Source organism: Dama dama, chromosome 12, assembly GCF_033118175.1.
Source record: "Dama dama isolate Ldn47 chromosome 12, ASM3311817v1, whole genome shotgun sequence".
In the NCBI taxonomy this organism is placed as follows: Eukaryota; Metazoa; Chordata; class Mammalia; order Artiodactyla; family Cervidae; genus Dama; species Dama dama.
Window position 1 is genome coordinate 21645780 of NC_083692.1, and position 22089 is coordinate 21667868.

General features: G+C 40.1%; 1 protein-coding gene across 1 annotated transcript in view; it reads left to right on the forward strand.

Annotated features, from left to right (window-relative positions):
- The window catches only part of SYNJ2BP (synaptojanin 2 binding protein), a 46019-nt gene extending 24210 nt beyond the window's left edge, over positions 1-21809 (forward strand). The window contains exons 2-4 of the mRNA XM_061156780.1: positions 4902-5038; positions 14134-14229; positions 16819-21809. Of these exons, the coding sequence (XP_061012763.1) occupies positions 4902-5038; positions 14134-14229; positions 16819-16959 (374 nt within the window). The 3' untranslated portion in view covers positions 16960-21809. The remainder of the gene's footprint in view (positions 1-4901; positions 5039-14133; positions 14230-16818) is intronic.
- The last annotated feature ends 280 nt before the right edge of the window (positions 21810-22089 follow it).

Genomic DNA, 22089 nt, shown 5'->3' on the forward strand with positions numbered 1-22089 from the left:
GGTTCTATAAGGTCTTGTAGGTCTTCATAGAACCATTCAACTTCAGCTTCTTCAGTGTTACTGGTTGGGGCATAGGCTTGGATTACTGTGATATTGAATGGTTTGCCTTGGAAACGAACAGAGATCATTCTGTCGTTTTTGAGATGGCATCCAAGTACTGCATTTTGGACTCTTTTCTTGACCATGATGGCTACTCCATTTCTTCTAAGGGATTCCTGCCCACAGTAGTAGATATAATGGTCATCTGAGTTAAATTAACCCATTCCAGTCCATTTTAGTTCACTGATTCCTAGAATGTCGACATTCACTCTTGCCATGTCCTGTTTGACCATTTCCAATTTGCCTTGATTCATGGACCTAACATTCAGGTTCCTATGCAATATTGCTCTTTACAGCATCAGACTTTGCTTCTGTCACCAGTCCCATCCACAACTGGGTATTGTTTTTGCTTTGACTCCATCCCTTCATTCTTTCTGGAGTTATTTCTCCACTGATCTCCAGTAGCATATTGGGCACCTACCGACCTGGGGAGTTCCTCTTTCAGTATCCTATCATTTTGCCTTTTCATACTGTTCATGGGGTTCTCAAGGCAACAGTACTGAAGTGGTTTGCCATTCCCTTCTCCAGTGGACCACATTCTGTCAGACCTCTCCACCATGACCCGTCCGTCTTGGGTGGCCCCACACAGCATGGCTTAGTTTCATTGAGTTAGACAAGACTGTGGTCCTGTGATCAGATTGGCTAGTTTTCTGTGATTATGGTTTCAGTGTGTCTGCCCTTTGATGCCCTTTCGCAACACCTACCGTCTTACTTGGGTTTCTCTTACCTTGGATGTGGGGTATCTCTTCACGGCTGCTCCAGCAAAGCACAGCCGCTGCTCCTTACCTTGGATGAGGGGTTATCTTCTCACAGCTGCCCCTCCTGACCTTGAACATGGAGTAGTTCCTCTCGGCCCTCCTGCACCCACGCAGCCGCCGCTCCTTGGACATGGGGTAGCTCCTCTCGGCCGCTCCTGTGCGGTCGCAGCCTGGTGCTCTCGGTCGCCACCCCTGACCTTGAGCAAGGGCTAGCTCCTCACGGCCACGCTTCTGCATGGTCCATCGCAGCCGGCACTCTTCTGCTTCCTAACAGAAGCAGAAGATATTAAGAAGAGGTGGCAAGAATACACAGAAGGACTGTACAAAAAAGATCTTCACGACCCAGATAATCACGATGGTGTGATCACTCACCTAGAGCCAGACATCCTGGAATGTGAAGTCAGGTGGTCCTTAGAAAACATCACTACGAACAAAGCTAGTGGAGGTGATAGAATTCCAGTTGAGCTATTTCAAATCCTGAAAGATGACGCTGTGAAAGTGCTGCACTCAATATGCCAGCAAATTTGGAAAACGCAGTAGTGGCCACAGGACTGGAAAAGGTCAGTTTTCATCCCAATCCCAAAGAAGGGCAACATCAAAGAATGCTCAAACTACTGCACAATTGCACTCATCTCACACGCTAGTAAAGTAATGCTCAAAATTCTCCAAGCCAGGCTTCAGCAATACGTGAACCATGAACTTCCAGATATTCAAGCTGGCTTTAGAAAAGGCAGAGGAACCAGAGATCAAATTGCCAACATCCGATGGATCATTGAAAAAGCAAGAGAGTCCAGAAAAACATCTATTTCTGCTTTATTGACTATGCCAAAGCCTTAGACTGTGTGGATCACAATAAATTGTGGAAAATTCTGAAAGAGATGGGAATACCAGACCACCTGACCCACCTCTTGAGAAACCTGTGTGCAGGTTAGAAAGCAACAGTTAGAACTGGACATGGACCAACAGACTGGTTCCAAATAAGAAAAAGAGTACGTCAAGGGTGTATATCGTCACCCTGCTTATTTAACTTATATGCAGAGTACATCATGAGAAATGCTGGGCTGGAAGAAGCACAAGCTGGAATTAAGATTGCCGGGAGAAATATCAATAACCTCAGATATGCAGATGACACCACCCTTACGGCAGAAAGTGAAGAGGAACTAAAAAGCCTCTTGATGAAAATGAAAGAGGAAAGTGAAAAAGTTGGCTTAAAGCTCAACATTCAGAAAACTAAGATCATGGCATCTGGTCCCATCACTTCATGGGAAATAGATGGGGAGACAGTGGAAGCAGTGTCAGACTTTATTTTTTTGGGCTCCAAAATAACTGCAGATGGTGATTGCAGCCATGAAATTAAAAGACGTTTACTCCTTGGAAGGAAAGTTGTGACCAACCTAGACAGCATATTAAAAAGCTGAGACATTACTTTGCCAACAAAGTAATGTCAAGGCTATGGTTTTTCTAGTGGTCATGTATGGATGTGAGAGTTGGACTGTGAGGAAAGCTGAGCACAGAAGAATTGATGCTTTTGAACTGTGGTATTGGAGAAGACTCTTGAGAGTCCCTTGGACTGCAAGGAGATCCAACCAGTCCATCCTAAAGGAGATCAGTCCTGGGTGTTCATTGGAAGGACTGATGCTAAAGCTGAAACTCCAGTACTTTGGCCACCTCATGTGAAGAGTTGACTTATTGGAAAAGACCCTGGTGCTCGGAGGGATTAGGGGCAGAAGGAGAAGGGGATGACAGAGGATGAGATGGCTGGATGGCATCACCGACTCGATGGACATGAGTTTGAGTAAACTCTGGGAGTTGGTGATGGACAAGGAGGCCTGGCGTCCTGCGATTCATGGGGTCACAAAGAGTCGGACATGACTGAGCGACTGAACTGACTTAAAGAAGTTGAAGTAGTCATCTTCCAGTGGAAGTTCTTTGTATTATGTATCCTTTTCATTCGCTAGCTACAGATACTCTGTACAGGAGGTAGGCTATTTCAATTAGACATTTCCTGCCTGCTGCTTTCTTTGGCCATGTGTTTCCTTAAATCATAGATTGATTTGCTAGTGCGTATGTTAATACAGTGAGGTTCACTTAAGCTTTCATCTCATCCCTTTAAGTATCTGTGTTCTGTTGAAACCAGTAGTAGGCTAGTGATTATGGCTGTATTTTTCCAGTTGTGCTGCCAGATATATGTTTTTTTGTATCTGTTTTATGTGTCTCCTGATATATGTGTTTCCTATCTCCTTTCTCTTTGCACTGTGTCTTTGATTTCTATAGCACTGGATGTAAAGAAGGCCCTATTTTCTTTCTTTTCTTTTTATTGCATAGATAAAAAGTGGCTTTTCTCTATTGCATAGATAGAAACCATATAACAATAGTTTTGTAAATGAAACCCTTCCCACAACTTATTGTTTGGAAATAGTACTTTGGTAGTCATTTTTTTCTCTTTTTTTAAATTCAACTTTATTTTATTGTGGTAAGAACACTTAAATTAGGTCTACTGTCAACAGTTTCTTAAATATCTAATAAGGCTATTATCTGTAGGCACAATGTTGTACATTGGATTTCCAGAACTTCCATCTTGCAAAACTGAAATTTTACACCTGTTTAAAATAATCACTCATTGAAGTGAAGAACAGAATGGTGGTTATCAGGGGCTAGGAAGAGCAGGAAATGGGTAGTTGCTAATCAATAGGTTATTAGTTATCTATAGTAAATAAGACGCAGGTTCTGGGACAGTCCTCTGGAGGAGGGCGTGGGAACCCACTCCAGTATTCTTGCCTGGAGAATCCCATGGACAGAGGAGCCTGGTGGGCTACAGTCCATGGGGTCGTGAAGAGTCAGACACGACTGAGCAGCTTAACACACACACACACAGTGAATAATACTTAACAGTCACTATACCCAAGGATGTAGTTGTTTGCACTTGAGGCATAAAAGGAAAGAAGAATGAATTTGGTGGTTTAGTCCTGCCATGAAGCATCAGTTATCTTTTTCTGACACCACCTCAATTCAAAATAGAGAAAAATAAATGAACTCCCAAGGCCATTTCTTCCAAAGCACCACCATACACAAACTCTTCTGAAGGTTGGGAGAAATGTACAGGGGAAGGTTTGTTTTAGAATCTCCCTCTCAATAAGGAACAGTTCATTTGCCAACTGGTTAAAAGCATTGCTTCTTCTAAGCAGGAAAGTCAGTATTTTGGATCCTCCAAATGCTACCAACAGAATCTAAATCAAATATGAGCAGCACATCTTAGAATTGCCTGTGGTCTGCAAAGCTGACCAATAAGTGCTGAAGAATCCAAATGTGAAATACTTAGTCTTGGGAGCCTGGGAGAATGGCTCCTAATTCTTTCGTTTATTGGTTGGAAGAAGTGCTTTGGGGGTAGAGAGATATCATAAAGGCAAGAAAGAGCTTAGAGCTCAGAGCCAAGAGGCCTGGGTTCCTGCCCGGATCCTGCTCTCGGGGGTGGGGGTCGGGGGGCTGAGGCTGTCTAGGGTTTCAGGAAGCAGTGTAAAGTTTGATGAGGACAAATACATTCTGTGCAGTGGTGCATCTTGCAAGCTCCATGGTGGCTCTGCAGGCAGCTAGGCTGGGGAGAGGCTGAGCTAAAGTTGAGCAGGGTGCTTTCCTGCAGGACTTCTCAGAGCCTTTCATGTTATTATAATGACAGGTGATATTTATTAACCACTTACTCTGAGCCATCACAGTGCTAATGACTTTGAAGAAAAAAAACTTTTTTTCTTTTTGTATTCAACTAACCATGTTGATCACTGTGTTTGTATTTTTAGCCCTGCCTGGTCTCATTGAGTAACTCTGGGTACTCTTGACTTCTGTTAGTGATACTAATCACTGATCTTGCTCATTACTAGCCACCAGCTACATCACAGGCTGGACTCTCCTACCCCGCGTACCCCCCACCACCACTCCCTAACCCCTAACCCTGCCACAAGGCCTTTCCTTTCTCTTTCTCCTTATCTTCTTTAACCTCTTTCCTCCTTCTGCACCCCTATCTCCTTTACAACTCCTCCATGATTTTCTTAGGGCTGGGCTTCAACATCGTCGGTGGGACAGATCAGCAGTATGTCTCCAATGACAGTGGCATCTTCGTCAGCCGCATCAAAGAGAACGGGGCTGCAGCCCTGGATGGGCGGCTCCAGGAGGGTGATAAGATCCTCTCGGTGAGAACTGGCTTCCGCCTCCTTCACTGTCCCTGGCTCCTTAGACACTAGTGCCTAACCCCAACCCCTTCCTTGGGAAGATTCCTGCCTGCCTTTTTGGATCTGGAAATACAGTAATTCCCTCACAGACGAATGCGTTCGTCTGAGAACGAGTTCATAAGGCTGATTTGTTCGTAAGTCCAACAAAGTGAGCCTTGGTACCCAGCTAACACAACTGGCTACATAGTACTGTACTGTAATAGGTTTATAATACTTTTCACACAAATAATGCATTAAAAAACAGAAAATGAAACATTTTAAATCTTACAGTCCAGTACCTTGAAAAGTAGAGGAGTACAGCAGCTGGCATACAGGGGCTGACAGTGAATGAACAAGCAAGCAGAGTTATTGGAGGAGGGAGAAGAGGTGGGAGATGATAGAGCTGAAGGATGCTCGGCTATAGGAGACGGAGGGCAAGCTGCAGTTCCATCAGTCCTTACATGACTGGACATTCGAACACATACTTGGATCTTTAAACGTTCGTATGTAGGGGACTTACTGTATCCAGATTGCGGAGTTTGATAAGAGGACCTTGATCAGTCATCTTTTCCAGCCCTGCCATAGAGCATGGAGGATAGTACCTCACTCAATGGAGAAGGCAAATTAAATCCAGAATGTGCGGGATTGGTGTGTGGGAAAGGGACTTAAAACTCACATTTTTTTGTTATTCTTTTAATATACTTTATTACTTCCTTTTGTTGATTAAAGTGTGTCTTCCTTTACTCCAAAATTGGAGACAAAAGAGGAAGGTAGGAATTGTCCTTTAGACAATTGTCCTTTTAGACTCAAAGACCTTTTTAAACTCATTATTAAGATGAAATTTGGAATGCAGTCTGATTTGGTTATCTGTCCACCATGCTCCCACTTCACCCTGCTAATGTCTCTAAGAGGGAACTGACTTCATGGTGACCATTGATTTTATTATTTTCTGGAAGTTCCTCAAGGGCTCAGACTACATCTTTTTTTTTACCATTTATATTCTAGCATGGTGTTTAATATATATTTAACAAATGAACAAGTTAAGAAATTTAAGAACACCCGGAAAGGTTGGCTGATCTAGAATATAAATAATAGCATCATGGATGGTAATACCACATTTTAATCCTTCTCACTGATTGTTTTGCTTCTTTACTGGGTCTCCTAGGCCCTGTTTATTAATCTCTGAGATAAAGATAGTAATTATCTACCTAAGTTTAGAAGCAGGTTATTTCCTGTTGCTCCCAGGAAAAAGACATTCTAAAAACATGAAGTCAACTTGAGTGATGTGTTAAGGAAAACTTGAGAATGGGTTGTTAAGATTAAAGTGTAGCATGTAGTTAGAAACTATGCAGTTTACTATTTTGACACATACACATAACTGCATTCTCTTAAAAATACTGGGAACTAGACTTCATGGTGAAGAGGGACTTGAAAAAAGTAGGGTGAAGAAGAGAGTCATTATTCAAAAGGCTTTGGTTAAAGATAAATCATTGAAAAATGAGAATAGTTAAAAGGTTTTGAGCATTCTATGCCAAGCAGTATACTGAGATCTTAAAACTTATGTAATATTATAGCAGCCCTATGAGGTGGGTATAATTGTTATGCATATTTTGCCACTAAGGAAGCTTGGTGAAGTAAAAAAACCTGCCCAAGGTCATATAACTAGTAGATGGCGGAGGACTTGGTCTGCAAATTTGGAACCTCTACTCTTAACCCATATACTATATTGCCTCCTGAAAGATAAATGAAGAGCCGGGGTTCTTTATCCTAAAGAGAAAGTTGGATGATGAATTAGTAGTAGAGTTTATGTATGGTTTTATATGAAAACTGAAATTAGTCTTCTCTATTAAGGGTAAAATGATAGAACAAAAGGACGTACACCTCAGTGTGAGAGAATTTATTAGACCTGAGCCAAGATAAGCAGGCTTTCGTGTGTGAGCCATCACCTCAGAGAGAAAAGGAACTCCTGGAAGGCCACTCAAGTTTTTTTTAAAAGATATGGTAGGAGATGAATGTCAATGAAGAGAAAAGTAGATGTCTAAAAACCTCAGCTCAATTGTCTTTAAAATTTGTAGCAGAGAACTTGACTTTATCAAAATACAAAAAATTTATTATGAAGATCTCTTGCAAGATATAAAACATTGCAACTATATATAAGACATATTCCAAAGAATGATTGAAGTTTATGTTCTGGCCATGTAAGGAGGAGTTATGTAAAAGAAGGGAGGATAAAATGCCAGGCAAACAAAAGGCAAAAATATAAGACAATATTCTTACCTGGAAAATGCCATGGATAAAGGAGGCTGGTGGGCTCCAGTGCATGGGGTCACATAGAGCTGGACATGACTTAGCAACTGAGCACCCATGGTATCTCACTATTGTTTGGGCTTCCCTGGTGGCTCAGTGGTAAGAATCTGCCTGCCAACGCAGGAGATGTGGGTTCAATCCCTGAGTCGAGAAGATCCCCTGGAGAAGACAGTGTCAACCCACTCCAGTATTCTTGCCTGGGAATTCCCATGGACAGAGGAGCCTGGCGGGCTACAGTCCATGGGGTCACAAAAGAGTCAGACACGACTCAGCGACTAACTACAGCAACAACCTTCTTCCCTACTTCACCATACCTCAGGGAATGCAGTCACCCTCACCACAGGTCCCCTCTTATTCTTCGCCTTCATCACAAGACAGATACTGAGAGAAATAGAGAAGACTGAAGAAAAGACGGAGCTTATACAGGAAGAAAAGGCCAGCATGTTCTCTGTTCTATCGAGGGCTACATTCTTTGTCTCCAGTTCCCCTTCTAAGAGTGTGCTGCAAAATTTCAATTCTAGATCCTGTTTCTTAAGAAATATTGCCTCACCATCCTGTTCCCTCTGTATCCTTAAGTGTACTTGTTAGGCGTTAACCATTAAATGGTTCCACCTGTTCTTGAGCTTGCTTTATCTCTTTGATGTACTTAAGTGCTCATTTATGATTAACTTTGGAGCCTCTATAAAACTATGCTAAATTATTTATTGGCCTGTATTCCTGTTTGTTCTTTAAGGGCTTCCATATCTTCCTCACATGGTTATTTTTCCATGTTGTAAAATTTGCTCCGACTGTTTCTGGTGCTAGGTAATCAGACTAAGAATATGTCCTTTCTTTAGTACATATTCATTTTTGGTAACTAATAGAAGTATCATTAAATGACCTAGATTTCATGTGAGTAATTATTGACTATTAGTTTAAAGCTTCCCTGATGACTCAGATGATAAAGAATCTGCCTGCAATGCAGAAGAAGAGTTTTGATCCCTGACTCAGGAAAATCCCCTGGAGAAGGGAATGGCTACCCACTCCAGTGTTCTTGCCTGGAGAAGTCCATGGACAGAGGAGCCTGGCAGGCTACTGCCATGTGGGCACAAAGAGTCGGACATGCCTGAGCAACTAACACTTTCCCTTTTCACTTAGGAGATCAGTTGGAAACTAGACACTCTCATCCAGTCAGTTACAGAGACATTGAAATATGCAGAATCCTTTAGACAGAGTCACTTCAGTCGTGTCTGACTCTGTGCGACCCCATCCGTGGGATTCTCCAGGCAAGAACACTGGAATACCTCTAAGGAAAAGTCCTTGTTTTCTCATCTCCGTTAGCACCATGTACACCTGTAGCTGGCACAGAGTAAGCATCTAGTAAGCTAGTTGCTCTGTGAATGAAGCTCGGTCACCTAGGAACTTATTGCAAATGCAGAATATTAGGAATGAATTATAACTGACCTTTTTGGTTTGACTTGATTAATTGGAACTAGATAGTCTTTTTTTTTTTTCCTTTAATGAAAAAAGAGGATCCCTCCCCCTAAATTGTAATTCATTTCAAGATTTGGGGGAAGAATTAAATTATCCAGAGTATAATCTGAGGTCAGTGCTTACTAAATTGAACCCATTCTTTCTCTGTATCTTACACATCTGCATTTATATTATCCTATAGTTAGCACTCCAGTAACTCTTACATTATCCTAAATGTTAGATTATCTTAATGCTGTCCAAAATTATTAATCATCCAAGAAGGCTTATTTTAACTCAGTTTACTCCTTTTCTAAGGCAGGAAATGGGAAACTCATTTTTAAAAATGGATAACAGCCATAGTTAAAGCAAAAAAATCATATGACTCCCCACTGGTTAACTAGAATACCACAATCTTAACACTGATCATTCAGTTAACAAAATTTTCTAGCATGTTGCAAATCTATCATATCTCAAGTTTTATACAACCTACAATACCATGAGTTAAGGAAACTGAAGTTATAAGTTTAGCAGTATTCTAAGATTTCTCAATTGAATAGCTCTTGGTAGTAAAAGTGAGGGGTCCAAGGACCATCTACCCATCACCTGGGAGTTTATTACAAATGCAGAGTCTCAGGAAACAGCCTGTGGATAAATTTTGAGAAGCACAGCTATAGGCAAGTGTTTTTCAAACATTTCAAATTATAACCTGTAATGGGAAATGCACGCACATGCACATAAGCAAAATTAAACAAAATAATACCTATCTCATCTGTATGTGATGCATTTTGATATGTTGTGTTTTCTAATTTCACTTATTTAAAATTATTTCTCTTATTTAAAATTCTAATCTTGACCCACTGGATTGACTTCACTATCTTTTGTAATGGGTCAACAGACCTGTCTTTGAAAAATCACTACTCCAGTAAATGGAAAATCATTGATGTAGTCTGTGGATGCATAGACTATGGATTAAGTAGGGTAAGTAGACTGGGTGTAAAGAAAGCTTCAAGCAATTTAGGTTAAAGCTAATTCAAACTTCAGAATCACCAGATTACTAGAATGGGTCCTAATAAATTGCACTTTTAACAAATTCCCAAGTTAATGCTGCTGGTCCTGAGACCATACTTTGAGAACCTTTGGTTTATATTATTAGGTTGGTACAAAAGTAACTGCAGTTTCAAACCATGAATTTTAAATCATTATAACTAGGATCAAACACACCTTTATTAATCAAAATAGGAGCTATTACAATCAATACATTTTTGCCAATGAGAAATAAGTTTTTTTATTCCTGTAGGGTAAAGATCTGTACTTTGGGATTCAGTGAACTGTTGGAAAGCATTTTCTGCCTCTGCTGGTTGTGGAAGCGTTTTTCCTGCAAAAAATTGTTGAGATACTTGAAGGGTAGTCAGTTAGCAAGAGGTTAGATGAATATGGCCCATGAGGCAAAACTTCGTAGTCCAATTCGTTCAACTTTTAAAGCATTGGTTATGCGATGAGCAGGTGGACATTGTCATGGAGAAGAATTGGGCCTATTCTGTTGACCGATGCCAGAGGCAGGCATTGCAGTTTTCGGTGCGTCTCATCAATTTGCTGAACATACTTCTCAGATGTAATGGTTTCACCAGGATCAGACCAGCCACAGACCACCAAACAGTGACCATGACCTTTTTTTTGGTGCAAGTTTGGCTTTGGGTAGTACTTTGGAGCTTCTTCTCAGTTCAACCACTGAGCCAGTTGTCATATAAAATCCACTTTTCGTCACATGTCACAGTCCGAGAAATGGTTTGTTTTCTTGCGTACAATAAGAGAAGACAACACTTCAAAAATGACAATTTCTTTGTTTTTTGGTCAGCTCAGGAGGCTCCCACTTATCAACCTTCTTCACCTTTCCAATATGCTTCAAATGCTGAATGACCTTGAGTGGTCGACGTTGAGTTCCAGGACAACTTCTTGTGTAGTTGTAAGAGGATCAGCTCCTATGATTGCTTTCAGTTGGTTGTTGTCAACTGCCAATGGCCAGCCACTGCACTTCTCATCTTCAAGGTTCTCGTCTCCTTTGCAAAACTTCTTGAACCACCACTGCACTGTGTGTTCATCAGCAGTTCCTGGGCCAAATATGTTGCTGATGTTACAAGTTGTATCCACTGCTTTATGACCCATTTTGAACTCAGATAAAAAAATTGTTTGAATTTGCTGTTTGTCTAACATCAATCATTTCTATAGTCTAAAATATAAAATAAACAGTAACAAGTCATTATTAAAAGAACATAAAGCAAGAAATGCACTTTAAATAATGTAGAGCATAACCACATTTATTTAAGAATGTATCCCAATATCAAATGGCATATTTCAACAGTGTAGAACAACAGTTACTTTTGCACCAACCTAATAGGATTGTGATAGAGTGGATTCCACATATATTTAGGATTAAAATCTACAGCACTTGGAAGTTAGTCTGTAAAACTGGAATCTGTAAAAACACTTAGAGGAGATAAATATTAGAAAGCAAATTCAGCTTTAGAGTAGAGAGATGTATACTTTTCAACAGAGAAAGAATCATTAGTTTTATGGAACTGTTTTACCTCTCACATACTTGGGCAAAGGATGAGAAATGGTTCTTTAAAAAAGAAATGTCCTTTGCATTTCTAAAAGACTTTTTTTTTTTTTTTTAAGGCAATTAGAGTAACTGACCTCTTAGAATACCTTTAGAAAACTAGGAGAGTTGAAAGAAATCACTGGCCTGTGCTCTTCTTTTGCCTGATGTCACCCAGTGTCTTTCTTCCCTCTTGGCAAAAGGAAGCTCACATGAGGACCAAGATTACACTTGCCATCCCAGCAACAAATGCTAAAGGAACTTCTCGAAGCAGGGAAGATACCAGAAACTTAAAACAACCTTTTACATATATTAGACTGCTGTATCAAAACTTCATGGGAACAGCAAACCCTAAAACTACAATAGATACACACACACATACACGTACTCTCTCTCACATACACTCTCATACACAAGAGAAAAAAAGAAAAAGCAATCCAACGGTCATTGGACCACAGGAGGAGAGAACAAGAGAGGAATGGAAGAAGAAAGACCTACAAAGACAAACCCAAAACAGGGCCTCCTTTGTGTCTCAGTGGTATTTAATCCACCTGCCAGTGCAGGAGACACAGGTTCGATCCCTGGTCCAGGAAGATCCCACATGTGTTGGAACAACTAAGCCCATGCGCCACAACCATTGACCCTGTGCTCTGGAGCCCGGGAGCCAAAGCTACTGAGCCCATGCTCCTGCTGCTCGGGGGCTTTCGTTGTGTCCGACTCTCTGCAACCCAGGCGTTGTAGCCAGCCAGCCTCTTCTGTGCATGGGATTCTTCAGGCTAAGATACTGGAGTGGGTTGCCATTTCCTCCTCTGGGGGATCTTCCCGACCCAGGGATTGAATCTGCATCTTGTGCGTCCCCTGTACTGCAGGCGGATTCTTTACTGCTGAGCCGCTGGGAAAGCTCATGCACCACAACCTCTGAAGCCCTCTCACCCTAGAGCCTGTGCTCCACAACAAGAGAAGCCACTGCAATGAGAAGCCCTCGAACTGCAAGTGGAGAGTAGCCCATGCAGCAATGAAGACCCAGCACAGCCAAAAATAAATAACTAATTTCTTTAAAAAAAAAGAAATAAGGAGAAAGCAGCACTAAGAGGATATTAAGAAACTTTAAGGGGAAAAGAAAGAAAATGGAGAGAATGTTTGTTATAAGCTCTCAGTATTCTCAAAAAAGTTAAGACGGGAATCTGCTGAGAAAAGAGGTGGAATTGGAGTTTGATGGTAGGAAAGGTCTTGGGAACAGCTACCCACTGCATATGTATTAGGGAGTTCACCAGATGAGAAGGGTTGTAAAGATACAGCAGAAGCCAGCTTGCATGGGTCTGTGGTGGAAAAAATGTGACTGTGTGTCTTTTCTCTTGGAATGTTAAACTCCCTGATGACATGAAAAGGAAATGCAGTGTGTTGCCCAGGACTGGAAAGATGGTAGAAGATCATGGTGATAACAGATTCCAGTAGTTTTCCAGGTGCTTTTTTGGAATAGTAGGAACTCCTAGAAGTCTAAAAGGCATTGATGAGGATGAAGAGGAGATTTTCAGAGGTGTAGGAAGTACAGAGAAAGTAGAATTTTTTTTTTTTTTTTTAAAGTTTGAGATATTGGAGCTGAAGCATGCCTAATGTTGAAGTGGAAGGCTTATGCTAGTTGATGACTAGACTGGAATAGAGCTGGAATCCTTCAGTTTGGAAAGGTAGACAGTAAGACCAGAGTGTTGATGGAGTTATTCAGTAAGAATATTGACAGGGAAAAGACTGGAGGGATGATTATGAACCTCTCGGAGAAGCGAAACTGTGACAAGGAAGATGAGAAGGTTGAATAAATGACTTGAGCTTCAGCAGAGGAAAGAATAGTTGGTGAGTCAGGGTGGAGGAGTAATAGTGTAGAAGGAGCAGTAAGAGGCAAGAGCACTTTAATCTTCCTTCCAGGATATAACACTCCTTAGCCCTAGCTTCTACAGTTACTGTGACTTTGGGCAAATTACCTAACCTTGCTAAGCTTCAGTGTTTTTTCTTTTCATCTGTGAAAACAAGATAAAAATGATGTCTACCTCATAGGATTGTGATTACTCAATGAGATAATGTTTGAAAGCATGTAGAACAGAAGCTACCAAATATATTAGATGTTCTTGCTGCCATTGCCAGGTATAAAAGCTATGGAGGTTTTGCATAACATGGGCTACTCTGTATCATTGAGTATAGCATAGACTAGGTACCACTTGTGGCCAGTGTCACTCCTGACACAGAAGTGTTGATAGCAGAGTACTTCGCATCTCTCACCTTTAGGTGGTAGGACTCAGCTTCACCAAAACATTTTTAGAAGTTTGTATCATCACAGAAACATGGTTTTTTGTAAATTTGAGGAGGATAGGCATATCCATGGAATCAGTGAAAATTGTTCAGAATAGAACAAGAACAATAGAAAAGGCTAGTCGATTTGTACCACATCAAACTAAATTGTGGGAGAGCTTCCTAGAGTTACATTTCTAGAGCTGAAGCTGGCCCAGCCGTGCCAGGGATTAAAAATATAAAGGATATAGAGTGGTAACCTGGAAGACCAGTAGCTTTGAAGATGAAAAAGTTACTCTGAGTTCCAAGTAACTTTACCCCTTCTCCTAGCCCTTGGAATTGTCTCTGTTTTTAAATCTGTGGTCACATGTAAGTAAATCTTTTGACTTATGAGAGTTCCCATTCTGTTTCTCTCACTACTTTTCCTTGCTGCTTTTGACAGGTCAACGGCCAAGACCTAAAGAACCTGCTGCACCAGGATGCTGTAGACCTCTTCCGTAACGCAGGCTATGCTGTGTCCCTGAGAGTACAACACAGGGTAGGCATCATTTGCTGCCACCAGGTTTTTCTGACATTGTTGTGAATTAATCATGTGGTGTAATCTTCAGTAGTGTGTTTGGCTTTTTTCCTTTCCCTCTCGTTCTTTTGAAGAGATTATCTGTCATAGGCAAGGGTCTTCTGAGACCTTCTAATCATTAAAGGAAATTCGTAACAGTACATTTGCAGCCTGGTAGCTTCAAGGTAATGTACCCTAAAGATAAAGCCTGACAACCAAATTAAAATAAATGGGGAAAAATATAACCAGGCCAGTTTTATTTCTTAGTAGGGGAGGAAACATATGTCTTCCCTTGAACATTTTTATTTATGAAACTCTTAAGTTTCAGAGGTGGTGGGTTTTTTGTTACCCACTGTGTGCTTTTCCCTATCATCATCATGAATGCTTTTCTTATCAATGCTCTTATTCAATGCTCTTCAACTTGGGGATCCTCTTGACTAAAGGCCTAGTGCTCAAATGGGAGCTCCAGGAGAAAAGAAATGAGATTCAGAATTTGATCAAGACAGCTACCTATCCCTATATCCTCTCTTTAGTTCCTAGTGTTTTATCGTTTGGATGATAAGAAGAAAAGCCTGAGTGGACATAATCCTCCTGTAGCATGAAGGACTTTGGAATGCACTTAACAACACAGGTTCATTGTGTCTTTAAAATTGCTCCTTCTTAAATTGATGCTATGTTTGCCTCACCCAACTCCTGAGTGAGGCTTCAGAGACTGAAGAATTCAACAGGAGATAGTGAAAGAAGTGGAAAGGGCACAAGGCATGAAAGATACCTGAGAAGACAGTCAAGGTGGCAAGCAGAATCTGGGTGTGATGGATTAGAAAACTAGGTCAGTAGGAGACATATTAGTATTCAGCTGCTTCTGCCTTGGCCCTTCTTTGTTTTTAAAGCATGGGAGAAAGTATTGATATGCAACAGATAAAGGCAAGCAAATATAGGCATACATTGTAATATGATTAGAGTTAAATTTGAAGGCATGTGAGTTCATTTTTTAAGGAAACATCCATAAATAACTCCAAACAAAACAGATTTTTCTGGTCAAGGAATATCTTGACCATATCTTTCTGTTGAGCATGGTCTCTCAGGACATCTCATCAGGAAATGAACGAAAGCTGTAGGGGGGTATAAGATAGAAAAGGTAGTTTTTTCAGTCTTGTCTTTCAGATTGAGGGGTCAGAGTTTCATGGACTAATAAGATTAAATCTAACTAAAACAAGGTGGCTTCACAGTTACTAAGTTATCTATTACCAATTAACGTTAATTTAATTAAAAAAGATACATGCCCCCAACATTCATGCTGTTTACAATAGTCAAGACATAGAAGCAACCTAAGTGTCCAGTAACAGATGACTAGAAGATATGGGGTGTGTTTGTATGTGGTAATGGAATATTAGTCAGCCATAAAGAATAAAATATTGCCATTTGTAGCAACATGAATAGACCTAGAGATTATCATATTAAGTGAAATAAATCAGAAAAACAAATACTGTATCATATCACTTATATATGAAGTCTAAAAATGCAAATGAACTGATTTATGAAACAGAAATAGACTCAGAAACAGAAAAAAATTTAGGGTTACCAAAAGGGATAGTGGAGGCAGGGGAAGAGAAAAATTAGGAGTTTCAGATTAACATATATACACTGTTATATATAAAATAAATAATGAGAACCTTCTGTATAACACAGGGAGCTCTATTCAGTATCTTGTAGTAACCTATGATGGAAAAGAATCTGAAAAAGAATACATTTATGTATATACTGAATCGCTTTGCTAAAATTAACTGTACTTCAATTTTTAAAAATGATTTTTTTTTAAAAGTTGATGCTAAGAAAGGCTACCTTTTACAAAATTGGCTGAAATGAAGAAAGATTACAAGCCTCAAAAGGGAATGTTTCGGAAATGGAAAATTATAACTGTTAGGATCTGAAATTTTTAAACTTATTTACCTTTGAATCTTTTACCTTCATTCCGTATAAGTCTCACCTTTATCTTTGACTAGTATTACCGAATGGGGGATGAAGGACAGGACCCCATCTTCAGAAGGAGTAGGTACCTTTCAGGAATTGAAAAGTATTTCTAAATAATGCCATTGCACCTGTCCCATTGCTCAGATCTGCTGTTATTACACACTGACTACTGATAATCTTTCTCGGTAAACATTTCTAGAAAGATGGACACCCCTGCCCTTGCCCAATAATTTCCAGGCTTCCCATAGGATCACTAGGCTTCATTTCATATCTTCATTTTCCTGATATGGTATGCATATAGTTTGGTGGAGACGATGCAGAAATAGAGAGAAGTTGTCTGACTTACCCTTGGGTCCCTTTAGGTCAGTAGCACAACAAGGTTAAATGCCTTTCCATCAGACTTACTTTGTTTCCAAAGAATCAGTGACATTGGTGTATCAACTCAGGATAGACAGAGGACACCTTCTGTTTGGTAGTGCTTAGGGCTTACAGCTTTGAGTGATACAGAGACTGCTGACCCAGGTAATGTGTCACCTTGGACACTGCGGTTGTGGTAAACACACATTGTCACTAGAGTTAACATTTTTCTTTTCCTTCCAGTTACAGGTGCAGAATGGGCCCATAGGACCTCAAGGTGAAGGGGAGCCAAGTGGTATTCCCCTAACTATGGTGCTGGTGCCAGTGTTTGCCCTCACCATGGTAGCAGCCTGGGCCTTCATGAGATACCGGCAACGACTTTGAAAAACTTGCTTTCTTCCTGTGCTCCCAAAGAAGAAGATACATTTCTCTTTTTCTCTCACCCTCTCCTGCCAATCTTCCATAACTGTCCCTCTACATAGCCAGCTCATGATTTCAAGAGACTGCTACTCAACCAGAATCTTGCTATTCGAAATCTCTGAATCCTCATATTCTCATGGGAGAGTAAAGGCAGTGTTTGAAGGAAACCCTAAAGAAGGACTTGCCTAGAACAAACGAAGAGTTATGTATTTTACTAGAACCGCCAATAGAAGTTCAGCTACAACCCAAAAAATGGGAAAGGTCCAGTCTTCCCATCACCTTGCAGTATTCCTTTTTTTCTTACCTGGCATGTGTCAAAGGCCAGCTGTAATAAGAGGAAAAAAGGATTTTTCTCTTTAATGATCTTCCTTGGGAAGTTTTTGTGGCCTTTTATTTAATTTCTAACTATTACTACCTACTTGGGCACCTACTTTGTATCAAACAAAGATGAATGAGAAGAACATTTCTACTTTAAAAAAAAAGCAAATATATATATACATACACACACACACACACACATATATATATATACATACATATTCATGTATGATAGTATAATATTGATGCCTTATGGAGAATTAAAGAAGTGGAAAGCAACTCTGGTTTCTGGGTTTCTGCTGTAAGGATTAAGTGATAGTCTTCAATTGAAAAATTCAGTATGAAGCAAGAGTAATAGAATGAGACTTAAAAGAGGATATAGCAATCTGAGTCATTAAAAAAAAAAAAAAAAACTAAAGCAACTGATTAAAAATCTTAGAACAGTGTTTCTTCTTCATAATACCTATGGGACAGCTGAGGTAAAATGCCATAATCCAGCTTTGTGCAAGTAAGTCTTTAAAAAACTTGGGAAATGTAAATGTAAATCATACTAGTCTCTGGACTACGCTAGTGACTGTTTTGGGTACCTTATAGTCCTGTTAAAGGGTCAACTGGAATGACTGTAGTCAGAGCTCTGAGGCCAAACCAACCCAGTGAAGAAAACTCAGGCCATCTACCAGTCTTTCCTGTTTCTGTTAACAGGCAAACTCTGAGAGAGGGACTGCTCCCCAGTGGGATGGGCATGTAATCAGCTCTCCTTCGATTCAGTTAAGTTGAAACGGTTTGGTTTGCTGATTTTTCTTTTTTTGAAAGGTTCTAAGCACTGGTTATGGCTTTTAATGAATGGACTATTTTACAAGGAAGGGGAAGAAAGTTTTGTTTGTTTTAGGGGCTCTGGAAGTTTGGTGTCTGTTTTGTGGGGAAAACTTATGGATGACTGGATATTAGGGAATACCAAGGGCACTAATGAGGTGGGAACCCTCCTGTTCTTATGGTATTGAAGGCTGATTTTAAAGCACTCATGAGAGCTGAACCAAGGCTAATTTTCTGGCTTAAAGAAAATCATTTCCATCCCCTATGTATACTTGGCAGGCTATAGGCTTTACATAATCTTGGCAGCAAGAGTATGAAAACTTTCCCTCAGGACTCAAGAAGTCAGTTGTGTCCAATTTTTAGCATGGATAATCTGATAAAAATTTTGCAGATGTCTATTGGACATCAGGTTTGTTAAGACTTTTACAAAGAAGCAAAATACATAGCCTCCATCCTGAAGGGTTTTTTTTTTTTTGGAGGGGGGTTTCCATTTGGGAAGAGAACACCTTTACACATAAAATAGTATACAGTTAACCTCCATAGGCAGGGCATTGCAAGTTAGGGTCAAATTTATATTGCAAACAACAAAAGGGATGGTTAGTGAGAGTTGAGGCACTTGAGAAAGTTCTGTGGAGGAAGAGGTCAAGTTAAGGACCCTTGGTTCATAGTCTAGTTAAGAGAATTTATAAATAGATGAGAAGTTGAAAGTATATCTTAAGGTTAAGTAATAGTTGAGAACAATAATAAAAGAAATGGCACTATTCAGAATATGATGCAGCAACAAAGACGTGCACTTTTTTTTTTTTTAAGGAATTCAGAAAAAGAAAGCTGTTGATGGCATCAGGCCAAAGTGGAAAGAGAAGGCTTTTAAAACTAAAAATCTCAGATAAGACTTTGCCTCTGGGTCACCTATTGGTAGAAGAAGAAACTTTCTGTAAATGATCCTGAGGATTTCTGCCTCCAGACCTAAACAGTTTAATACCTCTGAGGCTCAACTTAGACAACTGCATTCCTAGATTCCATGGTGAAACCCTCACAGTATTCCAGTTCTCACCTCAACCAGCCCCACTGTGGAGGCGCAACCTCGGGTGCCCTTCCTGTATTGGGAGGAATGTACAGCAGCTTCTGCAGTGGGCCTGCTTTCCTCCCAGGATTCCTCTTGAGGTTTGAACATTAACTCCTGAGGAGACCTTGAGACATATAACAGGAAGCAATAGGCAAGCAGGATGGAAAGCTATTTCATCTTTTGTGTGTTGGTATATGTAAATAAAAACACCCATCGCATCATTGGTAGAAGTTTTGCTTTGATAAGAGGGATTCTGATACACTAATAATTAAGGTTTTCTCTGGAATTGTATTTAAAAGTCAATAGGGACTTCTCTGATGGTCCAGTGGTTAAGAATCCACCTTCCAATGCAGGGGACGCAGGTTTGATCCCTGGTCAGGGGACTAAGGTCTCTCATGCCTCAAGGCATCTAAGTCTGTACCACAGCTACTGACCCCAAAGTGTGCTAGAGCCCATGAGTCACAGCTGAGACCTGATGCAGCCTAATTAATTAAAAAATAAATATCAGTATATTAAAAGGTTTAGGCAAGTATGCTATTTCAATTATATTCTTATTTCTGATTTTCTAGAGAATTAAATTTCATCATAAGTATTGGAGTCCATTGTAGGTCATTAAAACATTCATGCTCTTTGTAGATCAAATCTAACATTTCTATCACTTTATCAGTTGTATCTAATATTCCTTGCACTTAAATTACAGTGTTCAAAATGTTCACAGTTTTAAAGATTGAATGAAATTATCTTTTAAGACATTTACTTAAAACACTTCTCTACATTTATCATTCTATGTTATATATACAGTTCTAATGAGACATTGTTTGCTTCAATTCTCTGTTATCTTTTCCTGCCAAGTTTTAACCAATGCTGTTAACTTATTCATACCATCTAGCCATGTGTAACAGAAACAGGAAATGAATACCTGTTAATTGCATTCTGTGCCAAGTGATTGGTAACACTGTTGAGGCCTCACAACTCTGAGGTCTAGGTGTTGTTAAAAAGACAGTAAAGAAAAGAATAAGTTGCTTTCTAAGATTGCATAGGTGGTAATAATAGAATCAGGATTTAAACTCAGGACTTCAGGTGCCACCACCAAAGATACTTCCCTACTGGCAGTGGTTCTCAAAGTGAGGTCTCTGGACAAAAGCATCAGCATTACCTGGGAATTTGCTAGAAAAGCAAATTCTTGGGCTCTACCCTAGGAGTCAGAAATTTAGTAGGGCACCCAGAAATAAGTTTTAATAATCCTTCCAGGTAACTGATGCACACTGAAGTTTGAGAATCACTGGTCTATGCCAATAGTCACCTTTTTCTCAGGTCAGAATCACCTGGAGAGCTTATAAAATTTCTAAATATCCAGGCTGCACCTAGATCAATGAAGCAGAATCTCTAAGGGTGGGAACAGGGCAGCAGTAAAACAGTTCATCAGGTGATTCCACTGTGCAGTGTCAGGGGTAAAAAAAGCTATGTATTACATCCAGGCATTGCTCCAACCCAAAATAAGAATTTCACTCAGGCCTTTTTGGAGCCCAGCCCTCCATTAGCTTATGCCTCAAGTATAGATATGAAACAAGAAGTGGAGCATTCTTTGGCTGTCGATTTGTTAGGGACTGACCAACTTCCAGCAAAATATATTAGCATGTCAGTGTGTGCATCTATTGAAACTGAATCATAGAACATTGAAACTGAAAGAATCTAGGGTGAATCTGTCTTAAAGGCGAGAAAATCAGGGCTTGGAGGTGTAAACTAACAACCCAGATTGAAGAGTCTGTTGCAGAAGTGCCCTTTCTGTCTTAAATGTCTTGAATGTATCCACTATATGAACATAGACAAAACTATCCTTTTTATCTCACTTCCATCTTCTTTCTTTGGGCCTTGAATAAAGATCAGAGAACTGATAGACAGCTGAAGGTATTTTTGCAAGCATCATGCCTGATTGGGAGATCGCACAGAATAATCTGAGAAAGATCTGCCCTCTTTAAAAAAAAAAAGCACAACATGAGAGTTTGGAGTTAAGTTTTATTTGCAGCAAAATGAGGACTATAGTCCAGGAGACAGCATTTAAGATAACTCTGAGAAACTGCTCCAAAGCACGTGTTTTTGTGTGTGTGTGTGCAAAAGCTTTCTGTTAGTCACAAGGAACAGCTGTTACCATGAAAGGTATAGTGTTTTTCTAGATATGAGGAGGTACAAGAATTGGGCTTATAAAATCAGCTCCTGGAAATATCTATCTGAAGACCTGTTCTGCTGAGTTTTCCCAGAGCACAGTGCTTCATTGCTATCTCCACGTTGAACTCCTTTCAGGGGTGTTGAAAATCAGTAGCAAAGTCTAAAAACGATGCTGATCTTCGGCAGCAGCTCATGATTTAATCCTTATGGAGGCAGATGGCAAGTGCCAATTTGGAGTTGACCTAGTATCAAATTGAATCAGATGAGCTCTTCTGTGACTGATTTCAATAGTTCAAAACTAGAGAAGTATGGTTTGTTTTTAACATTGGACATCGTTTTTGTTGTGTAAATAAGCAATTTTTAAAAATGAAACAACATAAGGTTCTCAACTGTGTGGGAGAGTAGAGTTCATGTAATTTCATGTGAAGCTGATCAAGATTTTATTCCAATCTGTTTTAGTTGAAATTTATCTCTGGGCAGATGGGTTTTTCCTACATTCAACAAATGAGTGCCTACCATGTGCATCAGGATCAGCTATTCTGAGAGGGACAGTGTTGGAAGAAGGGATTGTGGGGTGGGCAGATGATGAAAAGTTGTCCATGGCAGTGACTCTCCCTCAAGATCCCATGCCGGGCCCTCCATGAAGCCTTTTTCTCCATGATCTAGCCCACATAGGTCTGGTTCTCTTTCACTTAGAACCTGCATAGGAGGGCAGAGGATTCAATCATTAC